Raw genomic sequence first — 21979 nt, forward strand, 5'->3', positions numbered from 1 at the left:
TTGGAACATGACTTAGAAAGACACAGAGACTTACAAAGTTCTTGCACATTGTGGTTTGCTTTCTTATTGCTCTTAGAACCTGTAGCCTTCTGTGAGGCTGAGGCACACATGGCCCAATCGTTCCCATTGCTCTAGCTGGGAGCCAACAATAGCCACCTGATATATAAGAAGGCCATTCTAGACCAACCAGCAGCCAATCGACTTGCCAATCACAGGAGCTAGATCAGCCAAGATCAGGCAGTCCTGCTCTAACTCGGCAAAATCACGCAGTTGACCCATAGATTTGTGAGCATAAATAAATGGTTATTGTTTTAAGCCACTAAGCTTTGGGATGATTGTGATACAGCAATAGATAACTAATACAATGTAGGAAAGATAGACTGTGTGGATCCTCCAAGATGTATTCTCTATGTTTTGAAGATAGAGACAGTCAGCAATGAGAAGTTGTATACTTTTGGACTTATTTTCATGACTCCTATTTATTTCCCCACAAATACACATCAGATAGATGGATGGTTATCAAGAAAAATGGTTGTGAAGTCAATTCTGTTTCTGAGGCATGAATACATCATGTCAAACTTACTTAAATCAGAAAATCAAATGTCCTTGAAGAAGCAGGATATCAATGCAATGTTAGCATATAATTGACAGGTTAATATATGTAAGTTCTTATTTATTAGTCATCGTCATTCAAACTCTTTGAGAAAGACAGCTGCCCAGCACGTTCTATTATGTTGCAGAGTTAGAATTTTTACCCTAGTTTGTCTGATCCAAAAGCCTGTGCTTTTAATCATTGTTACAGGGCTTTCCCTAGTCCTACAAGTGAGAACAAATGAACAGTCACAGAAAACAAGAACAGTAACAACGACAACCTCAGCAAATCAGCCAACCAGGAGCAAAACAAATGTCTGACTTAAATGTTATCAAATTGGTGGCATTTTTAAAAACTGTGATTTATGCTTTTCTTTGGTACTATGCCATCCTTTTAATAATTATTCTTTAATCATCCCTGTTTACATGAGGGGAAAATGCAAGTTTGAGGGAAATTTGAATGGAATGACAACTAAGGAATCAGCTTTTGGTTTGCCTTACTTTTTCTCGGATTAGTGGAGATGGGTTTCAGGGTGGCCTCGACAGAGATCTCTCTGTCCAGTAGAAGGGAATGAGGCTGGGAATGAGAAATTTGGAGCCAGTTATTTTACTGTGTTGCTCGAAGGAGGATTTTCACAATTAGACTAGCAAGGGGGAGGGAAGCCCTGGTGTGAGACCAGCTTTCTTCCTTCTGCTGCCAGGCTGCTCCTGGAACCAAGCACTCTCTGTAGCAATCAGGCAGTGAAAGTTTGTCCAATTAGCTTCTTTGTCTTTTTATTTTCTACCTGCATTACTAGTGTCCATCCTCCCGATAAAAATTGGTTTGTGTGAATATCAGTTTACGTTAACTGGGGAAACGTCCCAGGTCAGATCAAGTATTGTGGCCTGGCCTCTATGAGAAATTGACAAGGCAGAGATAAAAATAAGAGGCATATACTTGGTTGGGAATTCAAATCAAATTCATCATTATCTTATTTATTAGAAATGCAACTTAAGAATTTGAGCGTCCAAGTTTGAGGAACAAGTTAGATCGAGAGGACTGAGCAATTTGAAATATAATTTTGGACTCTCCCTGAATTTTAATACAAGGCAACAATGAGAGAAAAGCTAAAGACCACAAACCTCTATGCTCCATTGACATGCTGTATACTCTAAGGATATTTTATTTATAAATATCCCTTTCTAGTTTGTAGAAGTGAGATCTACAGAACAGTTACCTTCCTCCTTCGCAGTTAGTTCCCTCCTTTGAGAAGCATAATGCCTTGGAAAAAATTCAGAAAGAGTAATCCCCCAGTGCTGACTGCAGCCTCACTATTTTCATGTTCACACCTAAGAAAATCATTCCTAAACACCTCCTCAAGGTCACTGAAAACATTCTTGGGAGGAAAAAGAGATGGTTTTTAAACTGCCTGACCTCCCTTCTCCTGGACTTCATCCAGGTGTTGAAATAGTTCAGCGAATAGACCAAGTTACGAGGCTCATTGCTTGGTTATGATGTGGCTCCTGAATGCTTTTCCTCCTGTTTCCAGAGGCCTCGCTTGATCCAGTTTGTGACTCATGCACAGCAGGCCTTGTTAGTCATAGTTCGAATTTGTTTTTCTTTCTGCGTGGATCATCCTGACCAAGAGTTTAGTATTTTTGATGACCTAAAAATAAAAACAATCCTTTGCCCTCCGTGTTGATCATTTTGCCCTTCGAGTTCAAAAGATCAAAGGGATGAATTCAGATTATTGCTGTGACCTTTGACCAAGGTATGGCCTAGGTGGCGGTATCTGGTGTTTCCAGTACATAACGTTATTTTCTCCAAGCCCCCCAGGTAGGTACAGTGACCTGGAGGAGTTGGATATACAGCTCACTGCTCTGTGTGTGGGGTTCCCTTTCTGAGATAGTGACTCAACACGTGGCAAACAGGAAGTTCTATTAAATAGGCGGAATAGTTCACACCTGAGATGTGTGGGGGAAAGCGTTTTGAAGGTGGATTATTAACACATTAATAATCGTGTTTTGAGAGAAATCTACCCCCAGTTATGGACCTTAGCATAGATTTGACCTTAGTTAGCATAGGAAGTCCTATGAAAGGTATTTGGGCCTCAATGGACTTGTCTTGCAAATATTTCCAGCAGACTGGGCATACCTAATGGAACTGTTAGGGTGTGGCCCAGTAGTGTCCTTGTTCAGAGAGTTGTAATAATGTTTGTCTATGCATCATAGAAAAAGGGATAATAGACTGAGAGCATTGTCCATATTGTTTCTGATCAGCATAGCCGTAAATATTGGCCTCTTCCAATCTGACTGCTAAAATATTCCACATAAAAATTGATGTATGAAATTGTTTTGATTTACTCAGCTAGTAAGATAAGATGACACCAAAGTTTATGTACTTTAAACCTAAACTACTGCCTCTTAAAAATATGTGTAAAATATAGGTTAGTCTCCCTTAAAAAAAAGTAAAAAACTCAATTCAACACAGATGATTTGTCTATTTATTTGATAAAATTATCCTAATAAATTAAAATGATTCAACTTTCAAAACATTTTAGGAACTGTATTTATTGAACAAAGCAAGATGACGTGCAATTTTTCTACATTTTTTTTTATTGAATGCCAAAATGATAGAGATATTATAACTTTAAATAAATCTGGTTATCAAAGTACAAGAATATTTTCTTTTAGGAAACTAAGTTCTGTTCTATCCACATCAAACTACTATTCCAATGTTGTAAAACAAGAGGAATATTACTGGTCACTCTGAGTTCATCTAAGACTACAAATTTTTGTGAAAAATAAAAGATATTTCCACAGGAAGAAAGCAAAATTATTCTTGATCACTTTGGGGAACATTGCTTGCCTTTCTCTTGTTTTTTGGCTCTAACTGTTCAGGGAGTTAGTTTATTGGTTCACAGAGGAGGAAAAAGGAGCATTCACATCTTTTAGTGTACCCATTGAACTTACTAGTGTGTTAGTGAAGTTAGTTCACTGGCTTGTAGTTAGTGAACAGGCACAGTTCAAACTGTTTTATACTGCACCATACAGCTCCCTGGTCTGCATTCATCTTCGTTCAGGCCACCCAAAATGATATCAGGGCTGTGGGCTCTTCCCTATGCTCCATAATAGATTTTCTGGTTTGCTACTTGCACAACATGAAAGTCCTGAAATTGTCTCCATTTCCTGTGTTGTGTGTGTCAGCATGGGCAAAGTTATCTCAATTTTGATTTGGACTCGGTGACTATCACCAAGACCAAAAATTGGCAGTAAGAGCAACACAGATTCTCTGACCGTAAGAACTGCAGATGTACTTTTTGCTTTGTTCCTGGAAAAAAATTACTGTTTGATTTTTTTTCCTGTTTTAGAATCTGAGGCAATGGATCTATTTTGCTTTCTCCTTTTTGTGAATGACTTCTTGAATGATTGAATCGGGGTCTCAGTAAGACCCAAACTAACTCAAGCCATCTGGCGTTTTATTACTCCTCAACTCCAACGAAGAATAATCATGCGTCCTCCAGTTCTAAACTGATAGAGCCTTTGGAAAACACTGAATTTTTTAAAAGCATATATCTTTTCTTTATTACTGTTTTCACAGAGTAAGACAAATTAGTAAAGTCATATTACCAGTCTCTCAGTTTTCTTAGTGCACATCTTTATACTATCCTAAGAGCCTTACGAAACGACAACAGCTTCCATGGAAGAACCACAAAACACATGGCCAAATAAGATTCAAATTTCTAATGACACTGAGATTTAATTAAAGAGCTAAAGAAGAGCAGGGTCTACAAGTTACTGTTTGTAACATAATAAAATTAGAGAACTTTATCTCTCATGTTACGTTGGAGATCATCTTCTCCAGCGACCTAACGTCTCTGTCATTATGGACATGAGAAAATCAATGTCTGAGAGGTAAATGGACTCCCCTAAAATTACATTAGCTGAAGAGGGGCATTTACAACAACAAAAAACCCTTCAGCAAAAACAATAGTGAAAACAAAAGTAATGAATGAATTGTAAGCCTTAGAGGGTGCTATTGCAAGATGATAATTCTCCGTTAGATGGGGTAGCCTTAGCATCTGGCATCTTTTTCCTGATTTACAACATCCATCCACATTTCATACACTGATGCACTTTGTTTTACACAGTCTTCCCTCCCTTCCCCTTCTTCCTTTCCCTAGTGTCCTAGTCTCTTTTTTCCCTTCCTCTCCTTTTTCTCTTCTCATTTGGAATACTCCTTTGACTTTAAAATGCTATCATTAATATATTGTAGTAAAATATATGGACACTGAAGCCAAGATACGAAAAGTTGGAGAGATACTATGCTGGAAAACATGAAAAATCATAATATTAAGAACCCCTTAGATGACTAATCAAGGTTTGAGTTGTTTAGCTGTATTGAAAACCATCTTCACCCCACCCAAAGGACTGGTTTGAAAGTGCACCCCATCTCCTTAAAGCATAAAAGAGGGTCCTTAATAGAACAACCTAGAGAATTGATATATGACCACTGCAATGTAGTAAAGGGTTAACTCAGTGGCCTTCAGATGCTCAAACCCTGCACATTCCAAACCCTGTGCATGGGTCTTTGGCTGGCCCCTGAGTGCGATCACTTCTTATCCCGTAGAATATCCTGTCCAATAAGCATGTCTCTGTATACCTGAGACCTTGAGTCATGCCAGATAGTTTATGTTAACAGTGTAAATTGTGATGAATATCTTTTTTGTTCACCAGGGACCCTAGGTCATGCTGTATCAGTTTGACCTTTGGAGGGGCTGGAGATTAGCTAAAGTCAGTCATATTGGCTCTACATGACTATGTAACTGACCCTCAGTAAAAACTCTGGACACCAAAACTCACGTGAGCTTCCCTGGTAGAATACTTTGTACATGTTGTCACACATCATTGCTGGGAGAATTAAGTGCTCTCCAAGCAACACCAGTGGGAGAGAACAACAGATTACCCTTTACTGATTGTGGCCTATATCCTTTCATTGTAATAAACTATAACCAAAAGTATAACAGCTTTTCTGAGTTCATCAAAATAAGGGTGGGGTTGAAACCCTGACAACACCTGCAATTTGTTGACATAGCAGGCAAGTATCTAATTTCCACCTATAAAATCTAGGAGGCAGAATCAGGCTACCTAGCAGAGTCAATGGAAGGAGCAAAGACGGAGTAACTCTGTTCGATGATCTGGACCCGAGAGTTTGTAGACACAAAGTTTCTATAGAAGCCTTGAGTTGGAGTTATTTTCAATCCTTCCTAAAGGAACTTCAGAAAGACTTCCCATTAACTAACAAATTAGGGGCTAAGAGGGAGATGACTATACTAAGGAAAATGCATCATAGTGTCATCTGGAGAATTTCCTGATCTCTGAAGAATCAGGAGTGTGTCCACAATTGAAAGAGCCAGTTTTAAATACTTGTCAGGCACAGGGTTATAAAGCAAACTTAAAAGAGTGTCAGTTAGATGAGAACTTTTCCACTCTAATTACTGCCCCTCCCACCTCAAACCTGTAGGAGTCATGAATAGCAGTTAGGAAGTAGAGGAAGAATGGATGAGTATGAGCTAAGAAGCCAGCCCAGAACTTTTGTGGAAGGCAGATCGCGTACCTGCAGGAGTCCTGAGAAATGGGGGACGGAAAAATTCTCACTTGTGAATGTAGTTGGAGGTTTTGGTTATTATTTAGGATTAGACACTTAAAATGATTAAATTAGGATGGTGCTAGTGGTTTTAAATCACCTAAAAGTGAGCAGAAAAGTCACGGAGACTGTTTAAGGTAAGCCTCAATGGTGGAAAAATAACTCACCATGATGAATAAACTTAAAAGGGCAGATAAAGTATTAAATAAGGTTGTATTACAAACAAATCATGCTTATTCAACTCCTGAGTTACAATAATAATCTTAATCTACATGTCAAACTCGTCTTTTTCCATTTTGAAATCTCAAAAGAGAAATAAATTCTACAATTATGAAAAATAAATCCATAGAAGGATGGAAAGGTATCATAATCAATGAGTCAGAAATTTTCAGCAATTTCTGGAAGACAGAAAGAGGTGGGATTGGATTGATACAGAAATGAATACCAACTCAGTAGGTGAAACCAAACACAAAATAAGAGGTTTACTGAGAGGAGAATGGATAAAATTTCCCTACGTAGTCATGGAAAATTCCAAAGTTCAGATAGCAGGGATGTAAGTAGGAGCAGACTTTGAGAGAGTTAGTGAAGTTGTTGGAGAATTTTGGGAGCTGTTATGTATGCTCATAGCACCAGGCTGCAGCATCTGTCCATGGACTAGAGCTTTAGTGGGTTCCTGTGATGGACATTTATGGTGGGTATTAGAGCTTGAGAAAAGGTGGACAGATTAAGTAGGACTCCCCCTGTCCCTCCATACAAAAATGCACAGTATGAAGATCAGAAATATTTAATCTTAAAAGAAATTCATTTAACAGAAGTCTAAGTAGAGAACATGCAGAGAGGAGAGAAGCAATAATTAAAGATACGGCAGAGGAAAATGTCCTTGAGTTTCAGAGAGATTTGATCTCAAGTTCCTCACCTCCAGTTCTGTATCAAAGGTAAATATGTAAAATTGCCAATTGACTCTGTAGGGCTTGTATAATATTGTTAACAAAACCTGATCATGATAGCTCACGAAAAGAATAGACCATTCGCGTTTTTGAAAATAGATGCAATAATCCTAAATAAAATTACAGCAAATTGAAATAATATAATTAAACTTAAAAAGCAATGTATTCTAGAATGACATTTTAACATAATGGAAAGTTTGCAATTTAAAGTGAAAAACTAAAATTGAAATAATTGATGACAAGGTATTTTGTTGACTTTAAAATATATTTATATTAAAGCACATTAAGTTAAGATTAAAAATAAATATTCTTAACCTCAAAGAGTATCTGGGAACTGAGCTAGGAACTGAGTACAAATCAAACATAAACAGACAAATGGTTCAATCTACAAAATATCATTATAATGATAATCTATTACAGGTTCCTAATTCAAATATTGGTAAGCTAAGTTATTCAGACCAACTCTCACATTAAACATAAATCTGAAAAAATATTTTTAACAGATTTAACAAACTGAGAAGCTTTTATTTCTCCTCAGAGAGTTTTTTTCAATCCTAGAAAATACTAATTTTCCTTTGATGGCTACAAGGAATGAAGAAATAGAAATAAAAACTCAGGCTACATAAGGGTGAGGAGTCTAATAAGAGATACAATAAACTAACATCTCATAGAACTAGATGCCAGGGAGATATCAGTGTGAACTACAAGTGAAATCACCCACATAAAGAATCGTAGACTATGTTAATATTATCTGGGATGTCCAAGAAGTTTCTAACCTTGACTTTAGTTTAATGTTGTCTGAGATTAGTAGTAGCCTCTCGTCCCTAGCAGAAACAAACAAAAATTCTCTCTGGAGAAAAGTACCTTCAACTAGACCTCAAATTAATCCCTGCCATTTTTTTTTTTTTTTAACAAAACAAAAAACAGTAGGTAGTCAAAGAGAAGGAGGTACACAAGGAAACAAAACACAATGAACAAGAGTCGGCAGAAAAACAGACAACAGAAACAGACCTACAATGGCATCCCATCTCACTCAAATAAAAGCCAAAGGTTTTTCAACAACCTGTACAAGCCTATATGATCCACAACCCCTAAACACACCCCTTACCTCTTTCCTATTTGCTCACTGCCCTCTAGCCACACTGACCGACTTGCTGTTCTTCTCACATACCAGGTGCACCCTTATCTCAGAGACTTTCCTCGGTTACCTCCCCCCAAGTTGTCTCCCCCAGGTTATCTATATAGCCTCCTCCTTCAGCTCCTTTAGACCTTAGCTCCAATGTCTTCATCTTAATGAGGCTTCCCTGACCAGTCTCCTAAAAAATGGAATCTTTCTGCTAAGGTTGCTCTTTCTGCCTCATTTTCCTGCTTTATTTTTCTCCAAAGGATTGGACATGATCCACGTAGAATACATATTATTCTATTTGTTTTCTCTTATAGTTTTTCTTTCCCTATCATAATGTAAGCTCTTTGAGGGCAAGGAACTTTGCCTGTTTGGTTTGCTCCTGTGTCCAGAATGCCTAGAAGAGTGCCTGATGCCCAGGAGATGCTCAATACATATTCGTAGAATGAATAAATGAATACTTATATGTGAAGTGCTTAAGACAGGCCCTAGCTTATAGCAGTCACTTAATATATGTTGGTTTTTATAACCAGTATAAAAAAAGAAGAAAAGAATGTTGAATTGACTGATACGGGTTCTAATTCTGGATGCCTTTTCATCAAAGTAGATTCCAGCAGTGAACTAATTCGTAAACTGATGAGTTTTGTGAAAATTATTTTACTTGTATGGGAAGGAATCGCTAACACTTCCCTTTAACACAAAGGCATAAAGAAAGAATTTTGTTTTCTACTATTTCCCATGCTGTAAGGAAAGAAGTAAACCCATGGTGTTCAATTTCTATGGCAGTGACTTTTAGGATGAAAATATTGGAAGTCTTTGAAAAATGGAGGTACAGGTGGGGCCAATGACAGAGATTAGGCTAACTCTACAAATATACGGTGTATCCTGAAATTCACCACCAGCAGTCCTTCCCCAGGCAAGTCCCCATACAGGCGGCACTCACAGCATTTCCATTCTCAATCCAGGTGATGGTGGGAACAGGGATGCCGGTTGCTGTGCAGCGTAGGGTCACAAAGGAGCCAAAGGTGACATTGTGGGATTCAGGAGCTCGCAGGATTCTGGCAAAAACTGTTAGGAAAATAGAAGTGGTGAGTGATTCATCTGTACGGAGTGTTCTCCTGTGTAAAATCCTTCCATGTTCCCTCTCATAAAGATAATGCCAAATGCCGTGTCCTGGTTTCTAAGCCATTTATGCGATGACCCTACATGTCTCACCTCTCCCGGATACACCAAGCTTGCTCCCGACTTGGAAGCTTAACCTCGCTGTCCTTCAGCCTAGAGCACTCATCCCTCAGGTCCTTGCAGCAGATTCCTTGTATCATCCAAGTCCGTTTGAGCGACATTTTCTCAGAAAAATGCTCTTTCACTCAGCAGAATGTGCAACCCTCCCCCCATTCACTTTTTCATCATCCTGTTTCATTGTCTTTGCAGACCTTATCACTCTGAAATTATTTGTTTGTTGCCTATTGTCTGTCTCCCCCCAGTAGATTTATATGAGTTCTCAGCAACCAAAAACCTTGCCTGTTTCATTCAGTACCCCGAAGAGGGCCTGGCCAAAGTAATAACATTTAATTGAATTAATAAAATAATGCTTTATACCTTCAACTGTATCATAGCAGGAGGACAGACGAAAATCTGTCAAACTTTTCAGAATATGAATTGAGCATACTGGGCCAAAAAGAAAAGGAATATTCTAGGCCATGTGTGGACAGGTGAATGAGTGATTTATATTCCTTTCTGAGCCTGAATCGCCACTGATTAGATAAGATGAATTTTTTTTTATGTGAAAAGAAAATTTTACCTATAACTAAAGAGTGGAGATGAGGCTCAGCGTGTATAACATATTGAAAGATACTTAGAATCACAAAATCACTAAACTTGGAAGGGGCATCAAAGTTCAGCTAGACTCCTGCTACTATTAAACAGATGAAGAAACTAAATCTCAGTTAATTTAAGTTTTTTTCCCAAGCTAAGAAAAAACTGATGGGTGAGAAACGTGAACTCAAGTGTTCTGACTTCAAACCAGTGTTTGTTAAACCATTCAATTGCCCATTATACTGTAAATATAATATTTTATGTCCTCCCATTTTCCCACCCAGAACTTAAGTTCAAAAAATAATATTAGACTAAGAAACCCGAATTAACACAATTCTTTAAAGCTTAGTTCTTCTAGTTAACTGAAATTTGTAGAGTTTGGATTCTAAAGGATAGTACCGGGGAGATAGTACCGTATATACTAGACAGGAGATATACAGGACAAGAATAGATCAAGTTCAGAGCTGTGTTAGAAGTTGATCTGATTTTTTTAATACCTCTTTAAAAGGATTGCATAATTCAAGGAGGTAAAGGAATATATGATTTGTTTGACAATTGGATGCTTTTTGCAATTGGATTCTAATTTCCAATTTGCACATTCAGATTTATTCAACTTTCTATCCTTTGATATTGAGGACTCTAAGAGATGGAATTCAGAAAAGCATGCTAGAAATACAAATATTGGGCTCAAAAGCCAGGAGAAAGGAAAAGCAAGAAAGGTGCTAACTTCAAGGCAACATGTGGTTTTTTAAAAAAGTGAATCAAATATCTTAAATGCAACTGATCTGTCCCTCCTCTCCAGAAAAACCAAAATTGAGCCTGATTTTAAGTAAGTCCTGAGGTCTAATTGCCAACCTACAAAAGATAGAGGGTTGAGAAACATGATAAACAACACTATGGGGATACAATTCAATCAAATACTGAATGTAGTCAATTTAACAGAACAAATTATTTTGTTTCCTCAACAAATGAATGGCATCGGGAAAAAAAAAAGAAAGAGGGAACCATTAGAGATTGAAAAAGACTTAAGGGGCATAACCCCAAATGTAATATGTGGATCTTGTTTAGATTGTTTTCAACAATTCAGGTGTAAAAAAGACATTTTTTTTAATACAATAAGATAAAAATTGCACAGTCCTGGTAATGAAGGGTAATTAAGAAATTAGTGTTAATTGGGGATGTGTGGGGTAATGAAAATGGTTATGTGATTACGTTAAACAAAAAAGTAATCTCTTTACATTATAGTTCGTATGGATCGATTGAAATAATGTCTGGGATTTTCAGCCATAGCAAGAGGAGTGGCAATTGGTGTCCTGCTCAGCGACAAAACAGTAGTGGGAGAGATGAAACAAAAATGATAGACTATTGACCATTATTGCTGTTGGGAAATAGGAACATGGGAACTTACTATATTATTGTATTTACTTATTTGTAAGATTGAAAATTTTATAATAGCATTACAAGTAAAAAAATAATTGCAATGGAGCTTACCCCACAGCTCCAGAAAAAGACATGCGATAGGGCACATACTTCTGCCATTGAAATAGCGTAAGTTCTAGTAAAACCTAAAACCTGAAGAAAGGTAGGCTTCTGAGGAGAAACATTTGGCAGAGGCATCAGTCCTAAGAGCTTTAGAAATATCCACAACAGTTTTAGATCAGAACTCTATGGGGCATGATGCTAAGTTGAAACAAAATGTGGGACTCAGGGTAAATCTTCCCTAGCAGGCAATATTTGCAGCCATAGCAAGAGGAATGGCAATAGCTATTGTGGTCAGCATGGTCTGCTCCAAGAGCGAGGGACCTGTGTATTGTCACAGAGCAATGTACCTTAGAGGGCCTCATGCTTGCTTTAATTTTCTGCTGTGTCTTGAAATTATTAGTGATTTTTGAACCAGGGGCCCTGCATTGTCATTTGCACCTGATTCACAAATTATGAAGCCAGTCCTGGTAGTCAAGGCTAAAAATGCCTTCTGAAAAGAGGGAGTGAAGGCTACACGTCTATTGAAGTTCCAGAAAAACAAGGCTCAATGGTGAAATAGTAAATAAAATGTTGCAAATAAGCTAGATGGGTCTGAAGGAATATCAATCAACATTAGGTGACAGACGCTGTCCCCTTTGGAAATTCTAAATTTCTCAAGAAGATAAGCTAGCTAGGAGGCAGTGCACGTTTCCTCCAGAGTGACAAACGTGATGCTCCAACTGAGCACCTGATAGATTTCTCCCAATTTAGCTTTCACAGGTTGTGGACCCTTGACAAGTCACACAGACTGACTGGCATCCTAGTAAGGATGAACCCAGGTTATCTCATCTTTTCTAATGTTTTCTGGCAACAATAATGGAGACCTAGATTACGCACCATAATTGAGTCCACGTTCATTATTTGGTTGAAACAACTCTTGTAGTGGTTGGGGTTATACTTGTGTGTCCTAAATTTTTGGAGCGTGAGACTACTAACATGATCATTTTATGGGTCCCATTGCCTTCAAGAATCTTTAAAAAGCAGGATCCTTGAGAGACTGGGAGTGGGATTATTTCAGTCCCACAGGTGCTATAAAACTGTAGACATCAGCCACTGAAGATAACACTGACTGTTTCCCTGAACCTGAATGAGAGCCTCTGGCTGAAGGTGAGAGGGATAAGAAACTAGGAAAAAAATGAAAGGCAAGAGTTTTCATTTGGGAACTTTAAATTCTTCCTGGAAATTTAATAATAAGGGAGGGTTTATTTTGTTGTAATTTACAGCTTTCGTTTTTCCTTTTGGCTGGAATATCATTTGGGCTCACTGCAGAACCTCTGATGATGGTCCATACATATTGCACAACACAGCTAAGCATAATGTGAGATGGTAAATAAAACAGAGTCAGTCATCATTCTGGAGTTCAACGTGGTCTTAGAGTTAATTAATGTACTGCTCTGTCCCAGAACCTTCTGGGAGGTCCAGTGGAGCACAGAAGGGTACATAATGGAACACTATTGGCATTGCAGGTGGCTTCATGAATGTGAGAGTGTGCTGACAAACTGCTGGTCTCCTCCTCCCAGGGGATAGATATACCCTTAGCTGATCATGGGTTTTATTGTTAAGACCAGTGAGTTAAGAGGGGAAAAAAAAACAGGAGTAAAAAGGGAAGCTGGTCTCTCCTCCACTCCCACATACTTGCCAAAGGATAAAATAGAAATTTGCCCCCTGTTTTCAGTACTGAAACATAGCTTCCACCCTTCCTGCCAGTTTCCCTCCCTCGAAGAAGGCTGCAAACGTCTTTTGGGTTTCAACTCAAATGTCTCCTTACCATAATGCTTTCTGACCTTATCACCTTATCCATGTTTATGTTTTGTCATAGCATCCTGTCTTATCCATTGATTCATTTGTTTGTTTGTTTTTTGGCTATCCCTTTCCTTGAAATGTAAGCATCACAAGGGTAGAGCTTGTTTGGTTCATTAACACAGGCTGATTGATAGGTACACAGGTAGATAGGTATGTAGGTAGATAGATAGATAGTTCCAGAATCCTACATGGCACATAGTAGGCATTCATAAGTATTTGTTGAATGAGGAATGAAGAATGAAGAATGAATGAATGAAAGAATGAATGAATGACTCCTCTGATTGGTGAGGTTGGGAAAAGGGACTTGTACATGTTATGACATCGCAGCCCTCTCTGGGCCATCATTCTCCCAGTTACCCTTCAAACAAGAAAGGTATTAGGTGAATGTGCAATAAGTAAGTTCCCCAGTTCAGGGCTTCTCTGTCCGACAACCCGGGGTGAAAGGTGGAAGGGTAGAAAAGGGCTGAGGCGGATAAGAAAACAGAAGTTATGTTAGTCTAATTCTTGGATGAAGGAATAGAAAGCTTTATTTTTCAATCCAGTTTTATCAGCAGTAAAGCTGATATTTTTATACCCATCTATATTTGTTGCCAGTTCCAAGCATAAAAGATGAAGGCTTGGTGAAAGAAATTCCACCACATTTATCAAACATTGAAAACAATAAAGCCAGTTGCAATTAAAAAAAATGCCAGACTAACCTCCATGGATAATAATGCACCTGTAATAACAAACTTAGACATAATTCAATAATAAATTCCCATTCTTTTAGTGGTAGCCACAAACTAAAAATACATTCCAGGTCATCAATTGTAAAAGTAACGTGATATGTTTCATGTCAAGTAAAATGTCCATTGAATATCCCTACTTGCATTTTATTTGCATGAAAGACTATATAGAAGTATTTCTGTTACATAAACAAGCTTCTTCATAGAAGGGGTATGACGTTACTTAGTAATTTGGAAAATGTTTCCAACTGTTTTTTTTTTCTTTATGTAATAAGGAAGTACTTGTCTATTATTGATTCCATATTGTTTCATTGTTTACAAATGTTTTGATATGGATTTTTAAAGAAAAAAGTGATAGAATCTTCCTTCAGTAGACAGTCTTATCCATCATTATCCAATTCGGCATGAGCTCTTTCCCACTTGCTGTCCCATCGTTCGTCTCCAACGTACAAAATAGACAAGGGCAATCTATCCATGGGCTTTCTCTCATGGTATTCATGAGTTTGGACCTTTAATTTCTTTTGGAAAAGTTAACAGTGCTAACTGCAGATTGAGATTCTTACCTTCAAAATTGGGCTTAAGCAGCCAGTGATTCCAAAGGCCTTTATAATAACCATATTGTATTCTCTCTCGCTCCATTTTTCAAAGCACTTTCAGTGACATAATAAGTTTTATTATTGATTATCACTTTAAGGGGTAATCTGAATTTGTGATAAGGAGATAGAGCCATTGTTCACTCTGAAATTGCAATAGTGTGTAATGGAAAGCCTAATGGGCAACGGATCCAAATTAAGTCCTGAAATTAATGAGCAGTTTGGCTTGCGATGCATTACGTCTCTTTTCTTGGTAAGGGAATAAGACCACAGGAATACTTAAGTCTTTTGTAAATTCTGTTTCTGAGCAATGATTTCAAAGGACACAATGAGCTCACATGGATTTTATTTCCTCGTGTTCTTTATTATTTTCTAGTTTCTCTTAAAAAGGTTTTTAAGGTTACTTGATTTAAGCCAGCAATGATTGATAGGAGTAAATTGAAAACAAACACAAGCAAAAACTAAACTAAAATAAGAAACAATTACACAGGAGCAAGTGAAAGGATTTTATCTAAATTTAGTTGTAAGCAGCCTGTTATTTAGAAATAGGGAAACCTCTCAAATACCTTATTTGAGTTACTAAGATAAAGGAGGTGCTGTTTCAAATAATACCAGCCTAAGGTTTATTCCTAGAGCCAAACTGTATTGTATGAGGGCTTGTGAATTTCATTCAAAAAATACAAAAGTTTAGGTTAGAACAGCACACAATTTGAGTCTGAATTAGGATGGGAGGTGCTTTCTTGGAAGGAAAACTCTTATTCTACAGTAGGGTTTTTCCCAAACAAACTCAATTTCCAGCCACTCTCCTCTAAACATTTTTTAATATGTATATATTATATATCTGTGTACAATTAAAATTAATTTAAGTTTGATTGCTTTGGTTTGGTTTGGTTTGGAGTAAGTGCATAATAACTGTCCTCTTGAAGTAATAATAATAAAAACCTACTCTGGTACCTTGACATTTTTACATTTCTCCAAAAATTATAACATTCTCCCCCATCAAAAAAAAAAAAAAAAAGAAAGAAAAAAAAAAGGCTTTTAGTCAAAGTGTAACTTTCTTTTCCAATCTGTGTGAGATTTATATTCTCATGCTGACTTATGTCATTTCACTTTGTTTGCATTTTCAGAATTTGGCATACTAAGTTTAAACATTATGTTGACTCAATCTTTTTTTAGTAGAAGTAAATGGTCAATAAGTATGTAATAAAGCAGCTTATCTAATAATGCTGTTAAATGCTGATTTAATATTCACCATATTAACATCATTTGTTATTATCTAACAAAATAATGGCACTTAGAGTTGTTTATAACGTTAGCAGAAATAATCAATGAATAGAACCACACATTTAAAAAGAAACAGTGCAGAAAGAAAAAAAAAATACCTTTATTATCTTGCTCAGGTTCACTTTCTTCTATTAATAGAAACAAGACAAAACAAACAAATACAATAGACACACAAACAAAAACAACACATCATGAAAAGGGAAATCTTGGACCACAGAAATATCAATTGTGCAACAAGATTAATTAAATCTGCTTATTCCTTATTTCAATAAGAAACAAATACAATCAAGAGAAACTGCTGGCCTTTTAAAAGCAAACTATTAAATGAAATAAAATTTCAAATTATTACTTTTAGTCAGATAGTACTACACAGAAAATAAACTACAGCATACCCAACAACAGAGTTATTCATGCATTTTTATTTTAATGCTGACAATTACCCTTTCTTTCAAGGCAACAGACTGCCTACTATTCTTACAAATTGTGTTTCCCCTTGTGAACTTGGCTTTGCCTCTTACAAGGCCCTGCTGTGAAGTCAGTGATGTTGAATCTGGGATCTCAGCTATCATTTCTATGGCAATAGCCTCATGTTGTGGTAAACAGAGGATTAGGGGTTTTCTGCAGAGCAGAGCCTGTCACCAACAGACATTCTCTCCTCTGCTCAGAGAGCAGAGAGGAGCAGATCATTATCTTCTAGGAAACTACCAGTGAAGCAAGCTATAAAGAAAAAATGTAAAAATGTCTAAATGGGGTATACAGAATTGAGAAGTTATAAATTAAAAAAAATAATCCTGGAAAAGAGACAATTAATTGTTCCAAAGTGTTTACTATAAGCATGTCAGATGTAGATCCCGCATGGAGTTCTATTTTCTGGGAAGGTTTATTTGTTCATAGCAATTTAGACCTTTCTTCGAACTAGTGAAAAGCTAATTGCAACATGTGTTTAGAAGTATAAAACAGCAACGGTATTGTTAACTACATTTAACGGTAAGAATATATTTGCATAGTTCTTCACAGATTATGGATATTTTCATACATTATACATTATCTCATTTTACCCTGGCCATATCCCTGTGATTGTGCATAATTTATATTATTTAGCCCATTTTCCAGACAAGGAATCTGAGACTCACAGATTTATTGCAGGTGCAAAACCAGAAATTTTTAGAGCCTCAAATTGTCTGTTCTACTTAGTATCATAGTGAGAAGTCCTCATTTTTACATTTAACAGCCAACCCCCTTCAATTTAAGTGAATTATAATTTCCCATTTAGACTTGACTCTCTCTGGACTTTTCCTACTTCCACCAACAAAGTCAGTGGCACGTTCTTATTTTAAGTATTACGGTCAAAGACTACTTAAAGCTTCTGTGAACCAAAGAGGGGTTATGTAATAAACCTGACATGCTCAGGGGGACACATGGCAGGCCTGACAAGTTCAGTGATGGAAAGGAACCACACAGGATGGTCTGATCATAAATTCCACTGGTGGGTAGTCAGGTCCCAGGCTTATAGCTTCCTTAGCAAAGGCCAATCTTGACCTTACGTGAGCCCTGTGCACTGTTCTTATGAATCTTGGAAGACATACCTTTGAAATGTCAGAGTAATTTTCTTTTCTAGACTTCTCAGGGCACAACCACAGGCACCAGAGCACAGAGCACAGAACCCCTCGTTGCTAACTTGTTCCCAGCATACTATCTCTAATTATTAACTCTCCTGCACCCACCAGTGTAAAAGAAGTATGTGTATCTCCATTTTGCTTTTTATCTAATCCAAGAGATTTCCTCACTTTGCTTTCTCCCATCTCCTTAATCTACCACCAAAGGATTTCATGACCTTCCTTACGTTTTCTCCTTCAATTTTAATGTATAAAATGAGCTGCAAAACTGCCATTCTTTGGAGCATTTTCTCAATGCACTGAGATCTTGCTTCTGGGCATGCCCTCAAAAATTGGGCATCAATAAATGTATGAAACTTTCCTATAGGTTTGGAGTTATTTTGTTGACACTTCGAAATTGAATACATTTATGGTTAAAAGTAGATGGAGAGGTTATCTGTCAAATGTATCTCTAAACAAAGCAATTGTTTTTTTACACCATCCCTAACAGTGTCTGCTAAAGCATAAATATTGGATAAATATGAGTTTTTCCTGTACTTAAAACTGGTCAACTGGACATTTGAAAAACTACAGAGATCCCGTTTGTAACACAGACCTTAATCAGAAGAAATAAATGAAGGTCCATTGTTGGACCAGATTAGGCCTGAAAAATTGCACTTGAATGCCTTTGGGCTGGCATGTCTTTCTAGTACCTCAGCACAATTGTGCTTATTATTTCCCAGCTTGGAAAATATAATATTCTTTTTTTTTTTTTTTTCGCCAGCAAAGTAACTATTTACAAGCAGCTAAGATGGGCATGGGACTCGTATAGGAAGTGTGTTGTTCCCTAGCTGCTATAACTCCAAAATTTTATTCGACTAATGTTGAAGGGCCTCCGTAAGTTTTGAGAATCAGATTCACTCATCATTTTCCTGCTCTTCCACTACTCTTGCTAAGGTTCTGGAGCAGGTGCAGGAAAATTCTGAGTCTCCTTTCAGTTTTGCTCCAGGGATCTTTTCCTAGGCTGTACTCAGTGTATACTCTGAGGATAATGCTGATTTTCCCTTGGCTAGTTTTCATTTTGTTGTTATTGTGGCTACTGTTCCTTTTGCTTGGTTTGTTTGGAATTGGGAGCAGTGCAAAGTTTTGAAAGAATGCAGACATTTCCTTCACTGCAGATATATAGAACCAACTCAAGAGCTAAAAGAGTGTCTAAGATTTGCCCTTTTCCTCAGATGAAGCTTAGTTTTACCAGAAATTACATTTTCATACACAGACTCTTAAAATGTCTTTCCATGCATAGATGCAAATATAAATCTTTATACATATATATTTATATATGTTTATGTATTAATATGCACACATATGTATACACATTCACACACAACTGAGGTTACTTTAAATTAGAGACAATAATGCAAGCATAATCTGCAAAACCTATTTAAGCTTGAGCACACGCATTCAGTGTATTCAGTGTCATTCCCAGGTCAAACTGTAGTCCTGGTTTTTCCATATATCCTGCTTGCCTAGACTGTGATCCCTCTTGACTTCTGAATTTATTGTTTTACCACTTACCAATTTTTAAATTTTCTGCTTCATGGTCTTTATTCCCATTGAATTGCTAAATTCTCATTTAACTGCTTTATGTGTAATGCATCCGTGATCTTGTCTTTCAAATGGATTTGTAATCTACTTTGGGGGGGAGGGGTTGGGAAGGGAGCAGCGTATCATACTTTACTTCTGTTGTTGTTTTTTTGTTTTTCTCCCCTAAAATCCAGCACAATCTCTTTAAAAAAGAGAGAGAGATTAATGATGAATTTTCCTTCTCTGCATTCTTGGGATTGTTCCGTAGGATACTTATAATAGAGAATCAGAGACTTCTCTTTTTTGAATAATCTGAGATAGTCAACATCCAAGTTAAATAGTATATCCATCATTTTCTTGAATACTTTGATTTATGGGGAACTTAATGCTATCATAGCAACCCATTTTAAACAGCTCTGTTTAAGAAAAAGAATATGCTCTAAATCAAACCCAAACTGGTTTCCTTATACTCTAGGTCACCCGTAAGACCTAGTTTCTACTTCTATCCACTGGGGGAAAAAATCCATCAAATATTTTTATTTTTCCAAGCTTGCTAGCCTCAGTTCACTGTCCTGTTTGCTCACTTATGAACCCCTTATTTACCCCCTTTACTTACATGGAACTGAAACTAGCATACACATACGATCTCATACAAAGAATAAAAGACTCTTTCTAAATTCGCTATTTCTGTGAATATAAATTTGCATAAGTTTTTATTTGCAGTCATATAATAATATAGTCGGGTCATTGCAAATCATGCATAACCAGTATTCATTTTTATACTTGCTATTAATTAAGGTCTATCTCCCCAATTTTGAACATCAGTGTGTGTGTGTGTGTGTGTATGATTTGATTCTAGGAAAGGTAAAATATGTTTTTCTTACTCAATTCACTGTGTTAATTGATTGGCGAAGGAATTTAGTGGAGGAAATGTGTTGTTATATGGGAGGAGGGAAAGCCATCAAGTTTCCCTGGTAGAAATAAAAGGAACACATTTAGTAAAATTATACTGGTCATGTAGACCTTGTGGAGAAAAAGAAACAAAACCAGAAGAGAAAACAGGCTGACATGTCGGATAGTTTGCATTCTTTAGACTGCAAGAGTGAAGAGTGCCAAGAAGATAATAGGAATTTAGCTACCTAGAGTTAAATCGCACAGAGGCTGAAGTAGCACATTCTTTGCTCTTCATAAAATGGCATTGTTTATCATTTTCTTCATAGTCAATCTCTTAAATAAATCGCTGACCGTCTGGTACTCTAAGAACACCATTTGAGGGCTTTTTATAAGGACATGCTCAGAAATCGGGAAATCAAAATTGTGTTATTAGTGTCGTTTCTTTGCAGTTATACACAATACCCTTACAACAATCCAGGCAGGCAGATCTGGGTTTGAATCTTCACTCTACTGCTTACGAGCTGTTTGATTTGGGCTACTGTTCAGTTTCTCTAAACTTGAGTTTCTTCATGCAGAAAATGTAGATATCAGCTCCCAACTCATAGAATTGTGGAGACGATGAAATGAAATGATTTGTACAAAGCAGTTAATTAATATATCAACTAACACACAACTAGAAAGTATTAAAGGCTAATTTTGAAGCCAGGTCTCCTAGTTCTCTCTCTCTCTCTCTCTCTCTCTCTCTCTCTCTCTCTCTCTCTCAGCTATTTCTATCTCTAGAGTATCCTTCTGACACATGAAAATTGTTCCTCCAACTGACTTTTTAAAAAGGGTGTTTTTAAATTTTATTGTATTTTAAAATTTTAATCTCCCTTAGATGGCTACATTCCAGATATTGATCATGTTGAGTACCCTTTTTCTGGGTGTTAAAAGCATGTGCTGACATCCATTGCTCAATTATCTGAAAAGAGAGGACTCACTCTGGAGAAAGAGAAATCTACTCTTCAGACCGTGTTTTTAAAACATGGACGCCGGTCAATACTAGATTATTTGAATCTGTTCATAAATAGGCTACGTTTGTTTCATCTAGCATTCTGTTTTAGAAGTTATTGAGTCAGAGATGCCTGTTAGAAGACAAGCATTATAAAGAACAAAAAGTGTCATTTTAATTTTTTTTGTTTTTTACTTAAAAAAAGAATTGGCTCAGGAGTGGTTGAAAAGTAATCCCATCGAGGCTGTGTGGGACTTGGTTTTTGAACAGATTCTTCTTTTGCTTTCCATTCATTAAAAGAAAACCTGATATTCATAATGATAAACCAAAGTCAATACCTGGTTTTTCTTTCCTGACTTCTTGGTAGCTAAAGCAAACATACCAGATCCTGGTGTGCCGCCACTGTTTACATTTCTGTCCCCTTTGAAGCAGAGTTATGCTTGAGGAGGTTTATCCACTGTGGCTCCATCTCTGAAGCCACCAGAATGCACGCTGCCTTAGAAAACATACACAGCACCCTCACAAACAGCCACTCTCTTCTCAAAGTAAGACGTGCCTGTTGCTGTGACATCATGATTCTCTCAAGTGGCTTGGGTTGGAATCATCCCTGTGGCCTTTGAGATGATAACATTTTCCAAGCTTGTAAATAGGGATGGTGAATAGTGACTGCGAGCACGAAGTGTTTACCAACTAATTCCAACAAGAGCCACACGAAGTTCAGTTGTTTTTATTTCAGTCTCAGATGCCGATAGAGCAACTATTAAAAATATTTTTGTTAAAATGGTTCTGAAAATATGTTAGAAGTTGAACCATAAGCCCGTAAAAAAGTTGGACTTCAGTTCTGATTCACTTTTTTCTTAAAACAAATCAATTCTTTCAAAACAAAT

At 37.1% G+C, this 21979-nt stretch overlaps 1 protein-coding gene across 4 annotated transcripts in view; it reads right to left on the minus strand.

The window, feature by feature from the left end:
• MUSK (muscle associated receptor tyrosine kinase) overlaps window positions 1-21979 on the minus strand; it is an 83722-nt gene that overhangs the window by 31637 nt on the left and 30106 nt on the right. For 2 of the 4 annotated variants that reach the window (XM_019749519.3, XM_088792910.1), the window contains 2 exons: window positions 16127-16156; window positions 9231-9355 (listed from right to left, as the gene is read on the minus strand). In XM_019749519.3, the coding sequence (XP_019605078.3) occupies window positions 9231-9355; window positions 16127-16156 (155 nt within the window). The remainder of the gene's footprint in view (window positions 1-9230; window positions 9356-16126; window positions 16157-21979) is intronic. The other 2 variants (XM_019749523.3, XM_019749520.3) reach the window with 1 other exon arrangement.

The sequence above is a fragment of the Rhinolophus sinicus genome, chromosome 16, assembly GCF_057876585.1.
Source record: "Rhinolophus sinicus isolate RSI-liver-muscle chromosome 16, RSI-T2T, whole genome shotgun sequence".
Lineage (NCBI taxonomy): Eukaryota > Metazoa > Chordata > Mammalia > Chiroptera > Rhinolophidae > Rhinolophus > Rhinolophus sinicus.